At 40.4% G+C, this 23,421-nt stretch overlaps 1 protein-coding gene across 4 annotated transcripts in view; it reads right to left on the bottom strand.

The window, feature by feature from the left end:
* LOC139264232 (serine/threonine-protein kinase PRP4 homolog) overlaps positions 1-23,421 on the bottom strand; it is a 51,896-nt gene that overhangs the window by 22,435 nt on the left and 6,040 nt on the right. For all 4 annotated transcript variants that reach the window (XR_011593299.1, XR_011593298.1, XR_011593297.1 and 1 more), the window contains exons 2-7: positions 13,313-14,536; positions 11,056-11,226; positions 7,910-8,071; positions 5,836-5,917; positions 3,846-4,056; positions 1,913-1,986 (exon numbers count right to left, since the gene is read on the bottom strand). Coding sequence is in view for 1 of the 4 variants with exons in the window: in XM_070880372.1 (XP_070736473.1) it covers positions 1,913-1,986; positions 3,846-4,056; positions 5,836-5,917; positions 7,910-8,071; positions 11,056-11,226; positions 13,313-14,536 (1,924 nt within the window). In the remaining 3 variants the exon portion in view is untranslated. The remainder of the gene's footprint in view (positions 1-1,912; positions 1,987-3,845; positions 4,057-5,835; positions 5,918-7,909; positions 8,072-11,055; positions 11,227-13,312; positions 14,537-23,421) is intronic.

Consider the following 23,421-nt stretch of genomic DNA (forward strand, 5'->3'; position numbering starts at 1 on the left):
TGGGGCTGCTATATATTATGTACATAGAATATTAAAACTGAGAAATAGATCATTTGGCCCATCAAATGTTCTTTCCTCTATGAGTTACCCAGTCGAATCTCTCTCTCCTACAAGCATCTTCTTTTCAAGCAACTATATTAATTCCTTTTCTAAAGAATTTATCAACATTGTTTTCAAAACGTGTGGCAGGGAATTGCACATTCTAACCACCCTCTAAAACCTCATTTGTGATTAAATGTGTGCGCTATTGTTACCAGTTTGACAATCACTGCCAACAATCTATCAATATTTATCTTATTGTAACCTTCCATATTCTTGAAGGCCTTTATCAGGCCAACCCCTCAAACTTTTCAGCTCTAGTAGAAAAAAAAGCCAGACTCTCAATATCCTCTCTTCATAATTACAATCCCTCATCGCTGGTAACAGCCGAAGGAATCTATGCTGCAACTTATCCAATACTTTTATATCTTTCCTGTAATGGGGTGTCCAAAACTTCTTGCAACCCCCAACAGTAATCTACGGTTTTGCACAGGTTGATCATTACCTCCTTGCTTTTGTATTCTATGTCTCCCGATGCAAAACCAACAATTCTGTTGGCTTCACCTGCTTCTGCTGCCACCTTGAATGACCCAAGTATCTGCACATCAAGGTCCATCTGCACCACTACTCCACTTAAAATCTTGGGTCATTTAAGGTGTATTTGTTCTCCCAATATTATTTCCAAAATGTATTACTTAATTTTAAAAAATATATTGAATTACATCTGCTCCTCCCACAAGCCTCTCTACATCCCCATGTTAAAATTTTCCATACTTCTAATGTGATGACACTACCATGTGTAACGACAAAGACTTTCCGTGGGTGCTCTCTGAAACTGCTTGGGCATTGCATTTTGTTGGTAATAGAGGTAGAGTATTTAGGTCCGAGTTGGGGGTACAGAAAGGATCAAGAAATGCAAGTGCTATTGGCAGTTTTATATCACTGAAAATAAGGCATTTCTGAAACTCCCACTTGGACAGAAATATTGGCTGTAAGGCAATGTGGTAAGTTTTTACATTAATCATTTTTTACATTAGAGTTTAATACTGTAATATTAGACATGTTAGATACTCTGGGGTATGCTTGAAGCAAGTTAATTTAACACACTAATGCAAGAAACATTAATTTGTTGCTCTTTCAATTTTGTGTGTGTTATTTTGGCAGTTAACCAGAATCAAAAGGTTTGAGCTGTATTTATTGTCGGCAATGAAAATATTGCACGAGTGGGGTGCAAGCAACGGGTAGACTTAAAAAATAACATTAAAATATAATTTTGCTCCAGAGATTTATGATTTTGTTTCAAAAGATTAGGTGTGTCCAGCCCTGAAACTAGAGCACTGGAAAGACAGAGATCACAATAGGGCAAGATATTTGAGGAAAGGCAAGAGGCAAAAACAAAGATAGAAGAACATAGTTTTGGAAATACACAAAAACGGAGTCAGTTACAAGCTCAAAGACTTCTGATTTTGTATGCTCTTGCTCGATAATTTGGAAATGGAATATTCTCTTGAAGCTTCAAACTGAAAATAAAATATATATGTACTAGATTATTAACTAATAAACCACAATTCCAAGGCTTGCTGCAGTGGACATAGTCTCATTAGGTAGTAACGGAGCTTTAAAGCTTCAACTGTGTGGTATTTGAATCAAGATGGTCAGGTTGGAAAATACAATGTAAACCTCAAAGCTTCTGTTCAACAAAATCTTAAAGTATATTTGAAGCAATAAAAGGCAGGTTTTGATACACAAACTATTAAGTTAAACAAAAACAGTTAATATTTATCACAGAAAAAAAACAAGGCGAGTTGGAGATGACAAGCACAACCTTTAGCACTATGTGACCTTTTTATTAATCGAGGTAGAGCATACATACATCAAAATAGGCAGCAAACATGTCATCAGATTCGGTAAACATATCTGGAACGGTTGGCTTTTTCAGAGCGGCTCCTGGAAATAAAAATAATTAATTTCACTCAACACTGTCCAGAACTTCAAATACACATCTAACATTGCAAATAGGTTCAATTCACTACAGACCCTGGAAAGAGAGAAAACTGCACATGTAAAGCATTAGGAAGAAAACACTCTTGACCAACCCTCCCTCCTCCCCCCCAAAAAACCCAATACATTCGTCATTTTTAAATCAATTTGATGGAAACCACTGTATTCAAACTTGGAAAGGGTGTTGGAGGCAAACTATAAGTGCAAGGATCTTGAAAAGTCTCCAACATGAGATACACATCGTTTCTGGCTGCTTGGTATAGAAAACAGAAGAAATGCTTCATGACTCACATTGTGATTTTCAAATGGTTTCCAAAATGGACCATTTATATTATCACTGGTTTAAACTGAAATTTGTGTATTGACTATTGAGATTTTTATTCAAATTTCATTAATGTTGGAATATTGACAGGAATGTTTAGTTCCTGTGGTGAATGTCTGCAAAGTGACAACTGTGGCTTGGACAGGGAGAGGTTGTCGCAGAGTCTTTATGGTTGGACTGTTCCCACAACTGCTTTGCTGATTCTTCTTGAAGATATCCAACACAGCTTTCACCGAGTGCTTGCTGCAGACAACGGCAGCTCCACTACGCTCCTTATTAAGTCAGGTAGAACACTGGATATCCTCAGTTAAGCAATGCGGCAGAAGGAAATGCACTAGATAGACATCCTGGCCCTTCATCAAGGACATCCATGACTGACTACTGAATTTAATTTTGCTGTTTGGCTGGTGATGTCCACGTTAGTCTGTACCTGGTAATGGTGAGTTATGCATACAAGCCTAACTTGCTCGGCTTTATAGAAGCCACAAGCAGATGTGGCAGCTCATGAATAAAGCCCGTTATGCCACTTTCGCAGTTTCTTTCTCAGATGAAACGGAGCTTTCTCTTAGATGAGGAACTTCTTGTACACAGGATAAGGAAATCAGTAGGGAGCTATAAAATAGGGACCGTTCAACTACTTGAGGCACATGCTGTCTAGCTTAAATGTCTTTGAGGATGCTTAGGACCCTCACTGGGGGCAAGAAAGGGCAGTAGATGGGAGAGGAAACAATGCAAATACATGGCTTGCAGAAATATCTACAAGGTTGCCAGACTTGAGGCAAAACCCTGTAGGTAGGTTGAAACCTCCAACTACTATTGGAGGAATGAAGAAGACCCCTACAATGACTACAGGAAAGGATATAAAACTTAACAGTTAACAACCAAAAATGTTTTAGGTCCCAATTTCAATTTCCCAATCTGTATTGAGTTAGCTGATCTCAGCCAGGGTGTCAGTTGGGACAATTATTGATTCAGTACCCCTAGACGGGCAAGCATAAAGTTAGCCCGGGTTCCACTCGATCAATAACTATCGACACTTGCGGAAAGGGAATGTACAAACATCAGCTGAGGAAAGAATTGGGCTTGGTTGTATATCCCCACAGTTTAAAAGCCCATCAACACTCTGTCAAGGCTCAGACTTGAAGTGTTGCCATTCAGGCGAAGTACCAAAAGGTGCTTGGCCGCCATGGAACCGCACTTCTGCAAGAAGCCAACATCTTTAGCAGTGGAGGAGGTAAGAGCAAAGGGGGGTAAAATAATTAATTGGCTTGTAATTTGCAGTCCCTACGGGCGTATTTGTGCCTGTAAGGGCTGTGCATATAAAAACCCGAAACTTGCGATCGGTCATGAATTTTCTTGGCAGATCTAATATATCCCTGGAAACGGGTATCCACAGGTGGAGTTGGGCTACTTGCCCAACTTCTACCCAGCAAATGCCTGTGAAATTCTTACACCTGCTAAAATGTACATTTCTGAACCGCACCTTCTTTTTGCTCCAGTGCCATGAGGTTGCGTTTGGCATTCACAGAAGCCTCAAACGTATCAACGTTTTCCCTTTCGTACTCCTTGACATCAGCTGCAGCTCGCTCAAAAATGTCATCAGGAGAAGGAGAGCGGCTTCTGGTGCTGCTCTGAGGACTGTTTGGTTCAGACAATCCAGACATGTTGCTGTCTTCATTTGGGTGTCTATATTTCTACAATATAAAAGGAGAGAAATTATGTTTTAGTTCAACCCCATAACTTTCCTAAATGTTAACCCGCATCGTTGGTTCTCATTCTTTATTATGCAGAGAGACTGGCAAAACTAGTATGTGACTAATGAAAAGAATTGCTTTGAATCTCATCATGCAGAAAACATGTATAGTCTGTGGATGCAACTTACATTACTGTTGTACAAAATAACCGAGGGCCCAGGGGCAGCACGGGCCTGCCCACACTGCGATTTGTGTGCGCACTAGGTCCATGCAGCAGAGCAGGTCTCCAGTCGTCCTGGTTTACCCTTGCCACTGGATGAAGGCCTAGCTCTGTCAAGCCCACGTGGTTGCTGATGTACAACAGTCACCACACGTTAAAAAAATTCATGCACAGGCATCTTCCACGCCTGGAGTTCAGGACTGGAATATCGAGTCCTTCATTGAAATATCTATGAACTCATCCCTTTTGGTGTGGAAGCAAGTCATCTTCATTCGAGGGGCCGCCTATGACTGACTGACAAGATAACTAAATCCATATGGACATATAATTAATGTCACAACTTAGAAATTTGTGAGTAAACCGTACCAACTTAACACTATTTAATAAAAATGTCAAAATGAAGCAACACAGGTTGATAAGGCTACAAAGAGTGCAAAGTACTCAAGTTCATTTCCAGAGGAATAGAATACAAATGCAGGGAGGTAACTAAATTTATCCAGGACCTGGGTTAAACCATGCGTGGGAGTACTATGTGCAGTTCTAGTCTCCATACTACAAAGGATATTAAAGCACTGCAGAAAATGTGAAAAAGATTTACAAGGTTATCAGAATTGAGAGGATACAACTATCAGGAAAGATTAAACGGTTGGGGATCTTTTCGCTGGAAAAGAGACCAAGCGACGACAAGTTACAACTCTTTAAAATTATGAAGGGATTTGACAGGGTACATGTGGAGAATTTGTTTCCGCTTGCAGGGCATAAATATAAGATAGCCACTAACAGATCAAATAAAGAATTTGGGAGGAATTGATTTTCATGAGTGGCAACAATGTGGGACTTGCTGCCACATGAAGTGGTTGAAGCAGACAGTATTAATGCATACACGAGGGAGAAGGAAAGAGAGAGAAGTGAAGGCAGGGTGGGAAGAGGTAATTAACATAACAAAAGAATTAGGAGCCGGAGGAGGTCATTTGCTCCCTCGAGCCTGCTCCGCAATTTAACAAGATCATGGTTGATCTTCGACCTCAACTCCACCTTCCCGCACTATCCCAATATCCCTCAATTCCCTTTGTTCCCAAAAATGTATCGACCTCTGTCTTGAATATACTCAGAATTCCAAAGATTCACAACCCTTTGAGTGAAGAAATTTCTCATCTCAGACCTAAATGGCCGACCTTTTATTTTGAGACTGTGACCCCAGTGTTCTAGATTCCCCAGCCAGGGGAAACATCTTGAGCATTAACCCTGTCAAGCCCCTTAAGCATTTTATATGTTTCTATTAATTACTTCTCAATCTTCTAAACTCATGGGAATATAGGAATTAGAGTGGGAGGAAGTTCATCTGGAGTATAACCACCAGCATAGACCAGTTGGGCCAAATAGCAACACACAACAAATAAAAAGCCTCCAAGAGGAGCTTCTTGCAATAACACGTTATTATAGCATTAACACAGGCGTTAACTTTTATTAAATCCCTTGCTTTTTTGAGTTTCATTCACTATTCCTAACCAACACCATGAGCTGATAATTGAGATATTTTCTAAAGCCTGAAACCATACCTGAACAATTGCCAATCTCTGTTCACGCCTTTGTTGGATAACAGCTTCTTCATCTTCTTCCTCTACATCAAAATCCTCTAGACTAGATTAAAAAAAAACATTACATTTATTACACATCACAAACTGAACAAGCTTAAACTTGTGTAAAGAAGTTCCACCTGAATTCCTTATTAGATTTATTGACGACTATCTTAAGATTCATGACCCCCAGTTTTGGACTCTCCACAAGTTGAAATATTTTCTCTACATCTACCCAGTTAAACCCTTTCATAATCTTAAATACCTCTATCAGGGCACCCCTCAGCCTTCTCTTTTCTGGAGTAAAGAGCCCCAGTCTGATCAGTCTTTCCTGATAGGTATAACCTCTCAGTTCTCATATTATCCTTGTAAATCTTATCGCCTTCCCCAGTGTGTCTATATCCTTTTTATAATAGAGACCAGACTGTACACAGTACTCTGTGATCTAACCAAGGTTCAGTACAAGTTTAACATAACGTCTGATTTTCAATTCTACCCCACTAGAAATGAACCAGTGTTTTGTTTGCTTTTTTATGGCCTTATTAACCTGTGTCATAACTTTGTGATCTGTGTATTTGAAACCCTAGCTCCCTTTGCTCCTCTGCCCCATTTAGACCTATTTTCCCAAGGACTATGTGGCCTCCTTATTCTTCCTATTAAAATGCACCACCTTACTTATATCTATATATTGAAATTCATTTGCCAATTTCATGCCCATTCTGCAAGTTTATTAATGTCGTCTTGCAATTTGTCGCAGTCTTCCTCAGTACTGACTATACCTCCCAATTTGGCGTCAACCTCAAATTTTGAAATTGTACTTCTGATTTAAAGTCCAAATAGTTTATATAAATGGTGAACAGTGGTCCCAGCACCGATCCTTGTGGAACACCACCTCCTACCTTTTGCCAGTCTGAGTAGCCACCCTTAACCCCTACTCTCTTTGTATTGTAGCTAGCTTGCTATCCATTCTGCTACTTGTCCACGACTCCACATCTCGACCGTGGTCCTGAGTCTACTATGTGGTCCAACTCTTGGGAATTCCTGGCCCAAAACCACTCAAAGTGGAGGAGAAGCATCAGAGAAGGCGCCGAACACGGAGTCTCTTTACTGTGAGCATGCGGAAGCCAAGTACAAACAGCGGAAGGAGCGTACGACAAATCAAGCACCCCACACACTCGTCCCTCCAACCACCATCTTCCCCCACCTGTGACAGAGACTGTAGATCCTGCATTGATCTCATCGGTCACCTTAGAACTAATTTTAGTGTGGAAGCAAGTCATCCTCAACTCCGGGGGACTGCCTCAGAATGTAGTAATTTTATCGAAATCCAACATTTATTACATCTAATACATCACCCTTGTTTACTCTGTTGCTTCTTCAAAGAATGCAGTAAGGTTGGTCAAGCATGACTTTCCCCTTTTCAAATCCGTGCTGACTATTCTTTACTATATAAACTAAAGAAAGTTGTTCATAAAACCAGGTAAGCACTGCAACTAGAATCAAAAAGGATTCAATAGTACACTACAAACAGAAAATCTAATTTATTCATAAAATCTTAGTTCTCATTCCATTTAAAAGAAATTGACAGTGGAGGAAAGGTCCAATTTTACTACCATTTGCCTACACTTATTTTGTAATTTGCAACTTAAAAATTCTCACCCACCACTGTTTCTTGATTTGCAATAGCCTGTGTAATGAATGCAAACACTTTTGATTCTTTTTTTAAAGGAAGAACTATATGGTATAGTTCTTTTCCCCCGCTCCAAGTGGTGAAGTTTGGGGGGGGGTGGGTGGGTGGGGGGGAAAATCAAGACGAAAAATCTCATGTCAGTGTAAAGTACATTTAGTCCTTCACTGCAAACATGAATATGCTGTGTAACTGGCCAGTGGTGATCTTTCCCAACTCGGGCACCATGTTCAACCAGCATTACTCTCTACGGAGCTGCGTGCTGATAAGTCTCGTACAGCCCCCTTACTAAAAGGTTTGGAAAATCTCACATCTCATACTTTTAGCATGTTCTCTTATGGCAGAGTACTTTTAAACGAAGAATCTCACTTTTCATCAGAAGATTCCTGTTCAACTTTCATTCCTTCAGAAAGACTGCCTTTAAATTTGTCTTCTTTGTCTCTGCTTCCACTTCTACGTCTACGTCGACCTCGTGACCTGGATCGCCTTCTGCGAGATCTGCTTCTACGATTCCAGTCTCTATCCAGAGACCTGTGGGAGAAAAGAATGGATGAAAGAGGGACTGTGCTAACTTTGAGAGAGCCGATAAAATACATAGCATGGAATCGCAGAGGCCACATAAAAATAATAACACCAAATTCAAGAAATACTGCATGTTAAAATACAAGTTTTCTAGTTAAACAAATACAACAAATATCAAAATTTTGCAACACAGAAACTAAAATTCCAAGAGGAGCAGTGTAAAGGCTATTAAATTTGTTGCTCCCTGATTTGTTTGTCCAATACTGATTCGCACTGTTCTTCAAAGGATTATTCTTCACCTTTGTGCTTGTTTTCAAGTTGTATTTTTTTCACTGTTAGGTTTGACTTCTTGAACTTCATCGATATGGAGGATTGGAAAGTGTGCTACCACACTGGTGAAAAGGAGATGCTACGTCACTGGTGGTTTGAGTCCTAAAATTGAGGAAGATAAACCTAACTGTAGAAGAAATATAGTTGGTGTACAAGTAGAAAATGTGATTGAGGACCAGCAACTCAGGGGCTGAATAACTGCAGCTTGTGTGCTGGGTAAAATCCACGGATCTTAGTTGGGCATGCCACAGATACAGAAATAGAGGTGCGAAAATTCACTTGTAGCCTAGTGTGTAAAGGCACTGCCTGATGTAGCAGTAAGCTATATAAATCAGATGATCCCAGTTTCAATTTCTGAACTATTCTGAGTTACTACAGCTCTCAGTTGGGAGACAGTTAAAATGCTGTAGGCCAACGGTGGGATGTGCGTGCGTAGTGAGGTTGGCGGGGGGGGGGGGGAAAACAGAAGAGCGAGCAAAGGTTTCCACATCAGCTACTGGAAAATGTTCATCCTTTAGTTGAGACAATGGAGGAAGGGACTCACTGTGTTCATGAATAGTTTTTTTTTTTTTTTAAATACAGCTTTGCACAATCACATATTTTGAAAGCTCCCTTAATGGTCTATAAAGTAAAGATATCACCCAGCCATAAAGACCAGTAAGCTCCCTGTTAGTGCTGAGGGGAATATGTGAATGTTGTATATGTTTCTGGCTTTCCAAAAGGTATTTGATAAGGTGTGACACAGGAACTCTTTGGTAAAATTAAGGTGCAGGATATTATGGAAATGCGGCACAATAACTAACTTCATATTCAAAGGACCGAAAACATCGATAGGAATTTAAAGGACAAAAAACAGTAGTGGTTAATGGCTTTTTTTCAGACTGGAAGTCTGTGAACAGTGATGTCCTGAAGAGTTAGTATTGGGACCAATGCACCCAAGATCTAGACTTGCACATAGGAGGCATAATATTAATGTATACAGAAGCAGAGAGCATGGTTGAGTGCCTCAAATAACTTAAGGTCATATGCAGGTTAATAAATTGGAGAGATAGACGAGATGAAATTTAATGCAGAGAATTGTGAAGTGGTATATTTTGGTAGGAATAAGGAAAGAGAAACAATGGTAAAACTTGAGGAAAGTGATTTAGGGGTTCAGATGTACAAATATTTAAAAGCAAGAGGACAAGTTGAGTAAAAAAAATCGTATGGGATCCTAGGTTTTATAAATAGGGACAGAGTAAAAAGCAGAGGCAATGCTAAACCAATACAAATGCGTGGTTAGACCACAGTTAGTACAGTGTGTTCAGTTTGGATGCCCTACTTTAGGAAAGCTGTCATGGTTATGGAAATCTACAGAAGATATTCGAGATAATTATTATACCAGGCATGAAAAGCTTTAGTTAGAAGAGATGAAACTAGAGCAACTAGTTAAGAGGAGATCTGATAGTGTTCAAAATTATGAAGAGTTTTGATAAGATAAAAAGGATATAACTATTTCCACCGACAGTAAATTAGTAACTAGAGAATAAACTTGACACCAAGAGCACAACGGAGGGATTAGTTTATTTTTTAATACGCAGAGGGTTGTTAGGCATGGAATGCCCTACCAGAAACAGTAACTTTTAAAAGGAAACAGACAATTTTTATTTTTTTAAAGAAATATTTAAAAGGGTATATGGAACTAAGTGGATAACACTTTGAGAGAACTGGTGAAGGTGCCTCCACATGTAAAATTCCATGCTATTTTAGCAATTGGCCTGTTGCAACTTGCCTCGGTATCCAAGGTAAGGAAGTTAACCAGTTTCAGGAGGGGCTGGGGAATTTATAATCGTTTTAGGTACAATTTATGCAGAAAATTGTTCCTTACCCCATTTCCACATTGTGCTTCAGAGCAGCAAGAGGTTTAACTAAACTAGCAACTTCAACATGTTAAAAAATGTTTAACCAATTAAAGTCAGGGAATATGAAAAATGAAATACTGCTGTGCTCAACTTCATTAAAGAGAAGTGCAAATAACCCTTCTGACAAAAGGTCATCGACCTGAAACGTTAACTCTGTTTCTCTCTCTCCACAGATGCTGCCTGGCCTGCTGCGTTTTTCCAGCATTTTCTGTTTTTATTGTAAATAACATGCGTCTCTAGAGACAACTGTAGACAAAAAGGAGCAGCTTAAACCTAAACATCTGTTACATTAATACATTACATGGTGGATAATGTATCTAAGCAATTTTTAATTTGCACCAAATTCACTGATTCCTTTTTTTTGATGATTCAGGGGATAATGGGAATCTGAAGCACCCCCTCACTATACCCCTGGAGGAACAAGGACAGTCATGAAATGGTGAGTCAGAATAGAATTTGAATTCTGTTTTTGAGTTGAACACTCAGCATTTCTGATCAATCAAGCTTTTATTCTGCTGATCCCCTCACAGAATTAAAAGCTTATAAGAATACAAACAAGTATCAGATGAAGCATTTCAGTTCTTTTCAGTGTTGATGATTAAAAAAGTAATTAAGATTTTGATCAAGGGGAGAGAGAAAGAAATCAACTCAAAAACCCCAACACTCCTGTGGTCTGAATCTTGTCCTCCTGCGTCAAACATTTCCCTAATTATAATTTAACCCGAAAGTTAACAATTTTCAGAAACAAGATGTAATATTTACCTCCTTCTAGATCGGCTTTTCCTCCTTGGAGAACGACTTCGTCTGAGGAGTGAACGCGATCGCCTGCGGATAGGAGATCTGCTGGCCCTTCTCCGTGCTGGAGACCACCGAGAGGTGCTTACATCTCTGGATCGTTCTAGCCTATTCAATGGTTCATCTCGAGACCTGGTTCTAAAGTTGATAGAGACAATACTTCAGTCACAAATGTTGAATTAAAAACCTTAAAATAACGACACACATTTTTCTTCATGTGGTTCCAAAAGCACAAACAATCTTTTGGGCATTGCACAGATATAACATGGGATTTCTCTCACTAGAGGCCTTTAGCAAGCAATATGAATGCTCCAGCAAGTAATAAATGGTGAAGTGCATTTTAGCTCTACCATGGCAACAGGAATCATATTAAAGTGACAATGGATTTTACAAAGCCAGGCCCTGAACAACGGAATTTGCATGTTGTTAAAAAGGCTTGCCTCACTAGTCTAGAGTTCCCACAAAAAGCACAGTATAACACAACACCATTTTTCTATCACTACACAATGCAACAGATGAATATTGAATTGCACCGTGTGAACATAACAATTAGGAGCAGGAATAGGCCATTCGGCCCCTCGAGCCTGCTCTGACATTCAATCAGATCACAGCCGATCTTCTACCTCAACTCCACTTTCCTGCACTATCCCCATATCCCTCAATTCCCTTAATATGCAAGTGTGAATAGGGAAGTCCTTCAGAAAAGGAGGTGCATATGCTTCCATCCTAATGTAGCATATCAGTGTTAACGTGCCCTGAAAACATCTACATAAAGGAGTCCACTCTCCTTGCAGAACTATCTGCTGGGGTGAGAAGAAAACCTGACCGATGATAATTTAAATTCTAATGGCGAGTGAAAAAGCAACACGACCATAGAAAATAAACTTCGACGTGACTACATTCTGTTAGATGGGCATAGATACCATCTTTTCCTGACTGAGCTTAATTAACTTCAACCCCGAGGAGGGGTAACCCATCAGGGTATCAGTGTACTTTCATACAAAGATTTAAATGTGCTGGGGGAGTGGGCTACATAATGGCAAATGGTGTTTAATTTAGATAAATGTAGCGTCATGCAAGTTGTTGCCCAAAATATTTGCAGGTAACAATACTGAAGGTGTTTGAAAGAGAAAAGATCTTGGTGTTATTGTGCACTGATCACTGAAGGTTCATGACCAATGTAGAGAAACTGTAGCTAAAGGTAACAGGGCATTGTAATAATAGAATCAGTGTAAATCAAAGGACATCATTTCAACACTTTACAGGTCGCTGGTTAGACCGCATCTGGAGTACTGTGTCCAGAAGGGAAGAAAAAGTGTTTATTCATGATGCTCCAGCCATCCGGCTCGATGGACCAGCTGGTCTTTGCCTGCCCATCAATTTCATATGTTTACAGGATTGTTCCCTTCACCAACTGTATCCAGCAACTATGCACAGCTGGTGACTTTTGCCCAACAACCTGCAAATTGCAACACTTGAACACCAAACAGCCTCTGATTGTTTTAAGGTACTCAATGCTGTAGACTGTACCACTAGTTTGACACAATAGTGTCCCAAGTGTTCAGCTCCATGTGTGTCATCGCTGGTGGCACCTGATGTGATGTGTGTGTGTGTGTGTGTGTGTGTGTGTGTGTGTGTGTGTGTGTGTATGTATGACAAACTCTGGCTGTACTTTTGGCTAGAGAATGCAGTCTAAAGTTTGAAACATTATTCTGCTCTTAAAGAACAGTTTCCCAAACAGTTGTCCAGTTTATCTTAATGTTTGAGACATCTCAGGGATTCGAACTCTGATGTAGATTGTACTGTCTCAGCAATACCTTGAAAGGCTATACATGTCTCCTGCAGTTGTGCATATTAAATAGGTACTCAGTCTCACTTGAAGAGTCAGAATAATATTGTTTGAATGTATCAGGCCATTTGGAGTAGGTTATATCACTATTGTTACGAGGTCTCAGTGTAGACTGTAATGGGAACCAGAGAATCCGACTGACCTCAAATTGGTTCTGTAGCATCATAAAGTGTCGATCAGTCAAGGGATGCAACAATCAGCCCGTGCTTCATTCAACTCTCAGTTGTTAACGAGGCAACGAAGAGTTACAGGCAATATATTGATGAAAATGCACAAATTAAAAGCTTCTTTTGTGGCTAGTAATGCAATCAGTGGCATTACTCTCCGATAATTGCTGTACAACACAATAAATGTTAAATAAGGATGCTGTATTACCTTGGAGATAAAGCTCTTGTTCGTTCATTCTCTCTCCGTCTTCGTTCTATAGATCTACTTTTAGCTCTTCTGGGTGGGGACATATTCCGTGAGGGAGATTGACTTGGTTTAGGTGCGCGATCATTAATAATAGGCGATCGACTATGTTTGGACGACTTTTCCCGATGTTTCGGAGATAGGCTTCTCCTTTTCGGAGAAAGTGCAGGTTTCCTCAGTGGCGATCGATTCTCCTTGCCAGACGGAACATCTTTTGATGGCGACTTAACAGGTTTTTTTTCTTTTTCTATTTCAGACTTTCTAGATCTCTTCTCGCGCTCTTTGGATTTGGATCTCTGACTTCTGTCCCCCGACTTGCTCCTTTTCACGGTGGGAGATTTAGATTTTTTACTTCGCTCCCTAGTTTTGCTTTCATTTATTATATTCTTCCGATCCTTTGACCTGGTCCCATCTTCTGTGGGAGTTGATTTTTTATTCTTCTCTTGAGATCGTCTTTTAGTCGATGGTGGAGACTTTGGCTTTTCTCCAGACTTGCTGCTTTTGATGGGACTTTTTGATCGCTTCCGCTCGTGCGATTTACTTCGTGCTTTTTCTTTCTCCTTTCTGTGTTCCGAACTCACCCTACTTTTCTTTTTCTCAGATTTAGTATGTTTAGTCCTGTCTTTTGATCTGCTTTTACTTCGCCTCCTCGAAACAGGCTTAGATTCTATAGGTTCCCGTTTAACTTTGCTGTCCCTAGTGGGTAACATTTCAGAAACATCACGACTGGATGCAACTCTTTCACCATTGTGAGTCTTCTCATGGATTTCCCCCTCTTCCTCAGAGTCAGACACATAACCCTGCAGAATTAAGCCCATGCCCGATTGAACCTTCCCTTCCATTAGTTCACTGTCCAATTCAGCTTTTATCATTGCCCGCTGTTTCTCCAAGTCCTCCAGAAGAGCATAATCATCAAACTTGGGTCTTTTTATTGCGTGATCACCATCCTTCTCAAAGCCTTCACTCTCTTTCCTTTTATGCTTTTTATGCTTGTGTTTGTGTTTATGCTTTCGGTCCTTGTCATCTTCCGAAGAGTGCTTGTGCTTCTTGTGTTTACTCCGATGCTTGTGTTTCTTTTTCTTGTGTTTAACGGATTTGCCTGGAGCTGTATTTGGATCTCGATTTTCATTCGACACTTCTCCATTCTCTTCATTTCCACTTTTTTCAGATGACTCTGCAGCTTCATGACTGCAAACACAAAGAGAGATGTTCAAAATAAGATAACAATGAGAAAAATGTTTACCAGCAAAAAAAAAAGACAAATGGAGCTCGCTTTCAAAATGAAGTATTCAGTGCAATTATATGCAATTTAATGTTTTTCTGTATGGGGAACCTCTCCAAATATTGACACAGCCGAGGGACCATCATCCTATAAGTAACCTAATGAAGACAGTAAAGAATATAGAATACAATTCAAGATATTCTGCTTGCAGCACTTGCTATGTCTGGCCTAGAAAAACAAAAACGTGATGACCGTGTAGACCGTTTTTGCCTACAATCATGTCAAACTCTGCACCGTGTACACATCATAACAAAGGGTGGAAGTTTTGATTCTAATTCCTCTGCTTGGGTCAGTAAACATAGGGGAACTGTATTTAAAAACATAAGAAATAGGAACAGGAGTCGGCCATACGGCCCCTCGAGCCTGCTCTGCCATTCAATAAGATCATGGCTGATCTGATCATGGATTCAGCTCAACTTCCCTGCCCGCTCCCCATAACCCCTTATCGTTTAAGAAACTGTCGATTTCTGTCTTAAATTTATTCAATGTTCCACAACTCTGAGGTAGCGAATTCCACAGATTTACAACTCAGAAGAAATTTCTCCTCCCCTCAGTTTTAAGTGGGCGGCCCATTATTCTAAGATTATGCACCCTAGTTCTAGTCTCCCCCATCATTGGAAACATCCTCTCCACCTGGTCAAGCCCCCTCATAATCTTATACGTTTCAATAAAATTATCTCTCATTCTTCTGAATTCCAATGAGTAGATGCCAAACCTATTCAACCTTTCCTCTTGAGTCAACCCCCTCATCTCCAGAATCAACCTAGTGAACCTTCTCTCAACTGTCTCCAAAGCAAGTATATCCTTTCGTAAATATGGAAACCAAAACTGCATGTAGTATTCCAGGTGTGGCCTCACCAATATCTTATATAGCTGTAGTAAGACTTCCCTGCTTTTGTACTCCATCCCCTTTGCAATAAAGGCCAAGATTTCATTGGCCTTCCTGATCACTTGCTGTAACTGCATACTATCCTTTTGTGTTTCATGCACAAGTACCCCCAGGTCCCGCTGTACTGCAGCACTTTGCAATCTTTCTCCATTTAAATAACAACTTGCTCTTTGATTTTTTTTCTGCCAAAGTGCATGTCCTCACACTTTCCGACATTATACTCCATCTGCCAAATGTTTGCCCGCTCACTTAGCCTGTCCATGTCCTTTTGCAGATTTTTTTGTGTCCTCCTCACACATTGCTTTTCCTCCCATCTTTGTATCGTCAGCAAACTTGGCTACGTTACACTCAGTCCCTTCTTCCAAGTCGTTAATAGATTGTAAATAGTTGGGGTCCCAGCACTGATCCCTACGGCACCCCACTGGTTACTGATTGCCAACCAGAGAATAAACTATTTATCCTGACTCTTTTCTGTTAGTTAGCCAATCCTCCATCCATGCTAATATATTACCCCCAATCCCATGAGCTTTTATCTTGTGCAGTAACCTTTTATGTGGCACTTTGTCAAATGCCTTCTGGAAGTCCAATTACACCACATTCACTGGTTCCCCTTTATCCACCCTGTTCATTACATCCTCAAAGAATTCCAGCACATTTGTCAAACGTGACTTCCCCTTCATAAATCCATGCTGACTCTGCTTGACCAAATTTTGCTTTTCCAAATGTCCTGCTACTTTGATAATGGACTCCAACATTTTTCCAACCACAGATGTTAGGCTAACTGGTCTATAGTTTCCTGCTTTTTGTCTGCCTCCTTTTTTTAAATAGGGGTGTTACATTTGCAGTTTTCCAATCTGCTGGGACCTCCCCAGAATCCAGGGAATTTTAGTAAATTACAACCATTTAGAAGCAGCCAGAGCACCTTCCTTCCCTTCTCCCCCACACCCCACTAAACAGATACATGTGTTTTGTCTTTATTTTTCTGTGTACTAAGCTGCAATGAAATTGCATTGAAATTTCTGTACCATATATTGTGACACTTTCATATATTCTGGGTGAGATAGCACTATACTTATACTGTTGACTTCATTTTTCTTGATGCTTCTGGTTCAATTTGACAACATTTAATTCCTGAAACTGCAAACATTCTACCTTGGAGCTTTAATGGCTGCTGAGTATTTTGATCTTGAATTAAAATGGAAAATTTCATGACAGCAGGCATTTAAAAAGGTAATTTTCCTTTTTTTTTTAAAAAAAAGAAAACAAACTAAACCTCAGGTAGGAAACCCTGTAGTTTTTTCTACACGGTTAAAAACATTCCCACCACATTGCCATAGTATATAAAAAACATTTCTCGGCTCGCACAGGAAGTGAAATAATCAGAACACTGTTGCAATGTAATATTTTTTGAACTCAGCAAAATGCACAAAAACAGCAACTGTGAAGCTCTTCAGCTTACAAAACAGGACTTGGGAACCCTGGGCAAGAGCTTCATTTATTTCGCACACGACCATCGGTTTTCTATTGTTGCAAGTTCAGTCTGAGCACTGCAAACATTCAGTTTTTAAATTAAAGATGTGACCGAGAACTACAAAACTTTGGAACACAAGACTCCAGATTTGCCACTTTTAAAATGGAGAAAAATCACACACTTTGACCTAACCTTAAGCATGCTTATGCTACAGTACTAACCAGCTTGAAACAGAGACAACCAACTTCAGCTGATGTATACCGTGACATCTGGATATGGACAATGGACAATTGCCAAATGTTGACTCAAGCTTTATCTGTACGCTGTACAGCATGTTTTCCCTGCAGTCCTCCCAGCTCTTTCCAGAACTAGGTTAGCCATTAACATTTCTACCTTTTTATTCTGGAAATAAAACCCACCATTACTGATATAATTTCACTACTACCTTCTTTTCAATACACAACTACAGGCATTACAGGTGTGCTGGAGGGGAACAGTGGCGCAGATTTTTAACGGTGGGACTACAGGTTAAAGAGAGTCCAGTCAAAACAAAAGTCAATGTGACTGTGGGTGCAACGCATACTGGCACCAGATAAAAAGCAAGGAAGTGCTGCTGAATTTGTAGAAAGCAATTCAGTTAGGCCACAGTTCGAAGTGTTGCAGTCCATGTTGGGCATTCCATTATAGGAGGGATATTAAAAGAAGTTGAGAGTGTAAGCAGAGATCCACTTGAATGATACCATGAATGAGAGATTATAGTTACAAAAGATTTTTAAAAAATTGGAAATATGATTAGAAGGTCCAGCTGAAAACACATCCCCAGCACAGACATAATGGGATGAATGGTTTCCATCTGTGCTGTAAATTCTATTAAGTTCCTGATCTAAATCTTGGAGATGTCAAGCCAAGCTAGGTGTAACCCCCAATAAGCTACACGTTATTCACCCAGGCAACTGTTATATACTTTCCAGTGATTACAAAGCTGGCAAATGCCCTGTTACCATTAAAGGGAACAATATTACTGCATAAAACAGTTCGGCTTTGACAAATATGGGGTTGCAAGAACTGAACAGTTCTTATTCAGAGATCAGTACAATTAGCACTGGACCACCAATAGTAGTAATTGCCCAAAGAATCAATTGCAAGCACTGGTCTGACAAAATGTACATTTTTGATTCTAAGTTACTGATCCAACAGGGAGTTTTGAATTAAGAAAGTGCATCAACCAGGTGATGTCCTCTTCAGTCTCCGAACTACACACTTTAAGTCACAGGTGAACTTATCTTCCTTTTTTGAAAAAAACAAGGGATGTAACAGTCCCATAGTTATTTGCAAATTTTGTCTAATTTACTGTCAATAGCAGCACAATGGCAATGGCAATGGTTTAATCTCATCAAGATAGCAACTAATAGAGTAACACGAACAATGTGGCAAACTTACAAGATAGCCAGCCATTAACTTGCATTAAAACAACAAAAATGATGAAAGACAGAACTAAGACGACAAAGGGGACAGAAGAAAAAAAGACTGCTACATCTATAAATTCCCAGCAAACAATTCAACTATAATTTGCATTTAAATAGCACCTTTAACTTAATAAAAATGCCCCACGGCACCTCATGGGAGCATTATCAAACACAATTTGACACAGAGCCAGAAGGGACATTAGGTGGTAGTAGGTAGAGCTGGGAATTGTCGGCGACATATGGAACCCATCGTATTTTTGGATGATGTCGCTGAGGGGCAGTATATAGATGAGAAATAGTAACGGGCCAAGGATGGTCTTGGAGGCAATGGTGCGGGAGCAGGACAATAAACCATTGCAGAAGATTCTCTGGCTACTATTGAATAGGCAAGAGTAGAATCAGGCGAGGGCAGCCCCACTCAGACAATGGAGAGGCGTTGCAGGAGGATGGTGTGATCAACAGCGTCAAAGGCCGAGAAGGAATAGTGACAGTGTAACACATGACTTTGATTAGGGCCGTTTCAATGTTGCAGCAGTGGCAGAAACCCGATTGGAGAGGCGCAAACATGGAATTGTGCAAAAGGTGGGCACAGATTTGGGAAGCAACATGTAATTTGCAAGGACAGAAATCGAAGGTAGGGTTTTTTGTCAGCTAACATGAGGGCTAGACAGGAAGTTGGGTGGTCAACAGTACAATGGGAATAGGGTCAAGCGAGCAGGAGGTGAAGATGAACAGTGTGCTTGGGGAGAAATTGGGAGAGAAATGAGAAAATAATGTAAGTTCAGGGCTCCGGCAGGGGGAACAGTGCTTTGGCAATGGTGAAAACCCAATTGGAGAGATTCAAACATAGGTACAGATTTGGGAGGCGGCAACCTGTCGAAGGACTTGGGCGAGGAAAGGGAGGTTGAAGATGGTGCTGTTGTTTTCAAGGACATAGGGTCATGGGTAATTTGTAGAGGAGGGAGGCGATGATGGAAAATGTGATTGGGTGGGGGTAGGGAACTGTTTATAATATCGGATAGTATGGGGACCAGGAAGGAAAGTAGGGTGGCCAGCGGGTTAGTAGGAATAGGGTCGAGAGAGAGCAAGAGGTGGGTCTGGTGGACAAGATGAGCTCAGAGAGGGCATGAGGGGCGACAAGAGAGAAACTAGAGAAAGATGAAAGTCAAAGCTAGAGCAGGGGGTAAAGCTTGGGAGACGTTTGGACCAGTGGGCTAGTGGAAGGGAGCGAAGCAGCAGAGGCAGCTGAACAGATGGTCTCAATCTTAGTGACTAAAGTCCATAAGCTTCGCTCACTTGTTGAGTTGAGGGTGGAGAAAATTTAGCTGGGGTTTTCATTGCATTCGAGGATGATCCTGGAGTAGTGGGCAGTTTTGGCAGGAGAGCAGGGCCAGACAGTGCTTGATCCGGTCTAGCCAAATCTGGCAACGAACGGCTAAACCAGTTGTGCACCATAAACATTCAAATCTGGACAGCTTGGACTTAAGAGAGCGTAGATAGGGGCCATACCAAGGGGAACGATCAGGGTGGGAGGGAATAAGGGTTTTACTGGGGAAAACAGCAAAGATGGAGGCGAGGGTGTGAATGAGCATATCAGTGCTCAAGTATCACTGTGAATGGAGAGCCAAAGGCTAGACAGTTGAGAGTTTGAAAGAGCCATTGTAAGTGGCTTTTGGGGGAGGGGTTTCCTGGGGCAGATGCAGAAGGAAGCAAATGGTGAGGGAGAGAAGAAACCGTGAATATGGGTAGGAGAGTTTAACGGAGGACAGTAATGGAGAGACACGGTGATTGTTGATCTGCTGGCAGAGTCCATGGGGTCAGTGGTTGGAGGAACGAGTGGGGTGGGAAAGAGTACGCCAAGTGTTGGGTAGGAAGGTCGACGAGAGTGTAGGATGGAGCAGTTGGGGTTGTTCAAATGGAAACGGACTCGGTGAACATTTTAAATTGTAGGAGTGCAAGTTTGCCCCATTTCTAGTTATTGCAGGATACATGTTTGTAGCATTTGCACAACCAAGAAAAATAAGACCATTCTGGAGGGCGGGTTTGGAAGGAGGGGACTGAGTAACTGCAGTAGAGTGCAATCACCTACCAGAAGATACTTACCAGCAGAAATGGAGGCCTTTGTCCAAATTGGTGATACTTTTCCTCATTCTTTCCAAAATGTAATAGAGCCAAGTGGTACATCTATTAAGGGAGTGCATGAACAGAGAGACCTGGGAGTTCATATACACAAATCTTTGAAGGTGGCAGGATAAGCTGATAAAGCTGCTAAAGCACATGGGTTCCTTGGCTTTATAAATGGAGATAGAGACCACAATAGCGAGGAAGTTATGTGTAACCTTTATAAATCATTGGTTTGGCCTCCGCTAGAGTATTGTGTCCATTTCTGGGCACCACACTTTAGGAAGGGTGTCAAAGCTTTGGAGAGTCACAAAGGAGCTTTACCAGAATGATACCAGTGCTGAGCGACTTGAGCTATGTAGAGCTGGGATTGCTCTCTTTAGAGCAGAGACTGTTTCGGAGAGATTTAATAGAGGTGCTCAAAATCGTGAAGGGTTTTGATGCAGAAAGTAAGGAGAAACTGTTTCTACTAGCAGAGGCTCGGTAACCAGAGGACACGGATTTAAGGTCATTGACAAAGTACCAGGGGGGCGGAGTGGGAATTTTTTTTTAAAAACACAGCGTGCTATGACCTGGAATGCACTGCCTGAAAGTGATAGTAGATTCTATGATAACTTTCAAAAGGCAACTGGATATACTTGCCGGGCTACGGAGAAAGAGCGGAGGAGTGGTACTATTTGGATTGCACTATCAAAGGGTCGGCACAGGCACGATGGGCTGAATGGCCTCCTGCTCTGCTGCAAGATTCAATGAATGTATTCTTGCAATGTCAAACCTGTTTCTTTTCCCTTATTTAACTACAACATGTGCACCTAATGCCATAGCAATGTAAAAAAGATGTATACTAGAACCAGAAGCAAGCTCGTCTACCACATGACATCACTGAAAAAGGTCCGTTTGTACTTTGCCAATGCAATCTAATTCTGATAAAGTTTGTATAATGCTGGAGGAGGCCTGATTTATCTTCTCTCTCTTGCCTACCAGTAGCACCCAAAGTCCCAGTGCTCCCAGCAACCAGCTGCACATTAACGGTGCATTATTCTGGAATACAAAATTGATCTTAAAACCTACACCTGGATTAAACCTGTAATATGTCTTTTTTAAAAAAGGTCTCCTTCAACTGCTTTGCTAATCCAAAGTGGGTCAAGCGAAACAAGCATAAACAGAAGTCATTCTCAAAGTCAATTATAACGTTAGCCACCCGTCAAAAGCTCAGTTATTGTACGGTAGAAAAAAATGAGTATGCATATATTTTGTAACAGGAGTAGAAAAAGACGACATGAACTTAAAACAGTTTTGGTGCTGACAAAAAATTTAATTTGTAGCATACAAGGATTCAAATAAACTGGGTAAACAGATTACGTTTGATCAATATTAAATTTCAAGGAGTCCACCACTTAAGCTGCCCACATTTAAATCAGGAAAATATTGACAACCAATTTCCGTTATTATTGATTACAAAATTGTCATTTACAGCGCGCTGACTAGTTCGGGCAGATCAGACGTTCAGTAAGTAGTTTGCATCTTAAGGCAAATTTCTTAGCAATTTATATGACAATAACCCAACCAAGCAGTCCAGGTATAGCTAATGCAGCCAACTTTTTAATGAGACATTCTATTTTTGGTATTTGTTCACTATGCACAGGTTCTCAAAGGAATTTTTTTGTCCTTTTCAAGGTTTAATTAGGGTCATAATTTTTTGATCATGTAAACCATCCCAAAACAGTGAGCACATTGCGTTAACACCAATACACCTACTATAAGCGGTGGAGATTGTATTTTGAAAAGAAAATGTGCTTCACAAATGTACAATGAATGAAATGACGTTAAATTAACACAACGATAGTTTAAAGACAGTTTTACTTTGGCATTGAGACATTGCCAGAGCAGAGCTCAAGTGAAAACCCACAACCCCAAGCACAACTGCTTTTTACTACAACTGGCTCTCTAGTCCCAGGCTGGAAGATCAATAGCAGTTACTTTCTGCACTTACCCAGAAAATTGGGCCCTGGATGTAGTATGCAGTCTACCTTCTATATGAGTGCCTTGATCGTGGGAGTACTGCTCACCTGCCATTACAGACACCATCAGTGTAACAGTACATATAGAAAGTTACATGCCAATAGTAAACAAGTAACTTTCAACGTCGTGATAATGTGGCAAAGGAATTAAAATAGTGAACAGAATGCTCCAACATAGATCTAGAACTGCAGAATTCAAGTCTATGCAATGCCTTTACAATGTACTTGTCAGACAAAACCCAAGACTGTTGTGTTCAGTTCTGGTCACTTTTCCACAAATATTGTATATATGCTTTGGAAAAAGGTGCAGAGCAGAATAGAAGACTGATTCCGGGCGTGATGGGGATTAGCTATGAGGACAGATTAGAGAAGCTCAAACTAGAAAGAGCTAGAAAGAAGAGTTTGGGAGGGACAACAACCTCATAAAAGCACATCAAATATTAAATTAGTAGCTAAGGTAGCCCCAGAACATGACTTCAAAGTAATCCAGGGAAGTAGGGCCACAGGATTAATTTAAATTGTTGAAAAGAAACTATCAGAAGCACTTCTTACTAAAGAGTGAGTCATAAACATAAAAACACGGAGAATGTTTAAAATACAGTTGGATGCTAAGAGGAGAGTTACGGTACTAGACTCGAGTTCAATGCACGAATGGTCTTTTGACTTGTCTTATGATCTTATAACCCGAAATACATTTAAGACGACATGGAAAATTCAGATTTTGTAACAGCAATGTTAATCAGTACACTGCTACTTTTCTTGTATTAGAAGATATTTATGCATATATATTATTAAACAATATTTATTTAATATATTGTATCGG

The sequence above is a fragment of the Pristiophorus japonicus genome, chromosome 5, assembly GCF_044704955.1.
Source record: "Pristiophorus japonicus isolate sPriJap1 chromosome 5, sPriJap1.hap1, whole genome shotgun sequence".
Taxonomy (NCBI): Eukaryota; Metazoa; Chordata; class Chondrichthyes; family Pristiophoridae; genus Pristiophorus; species Pristiophorus japonicus.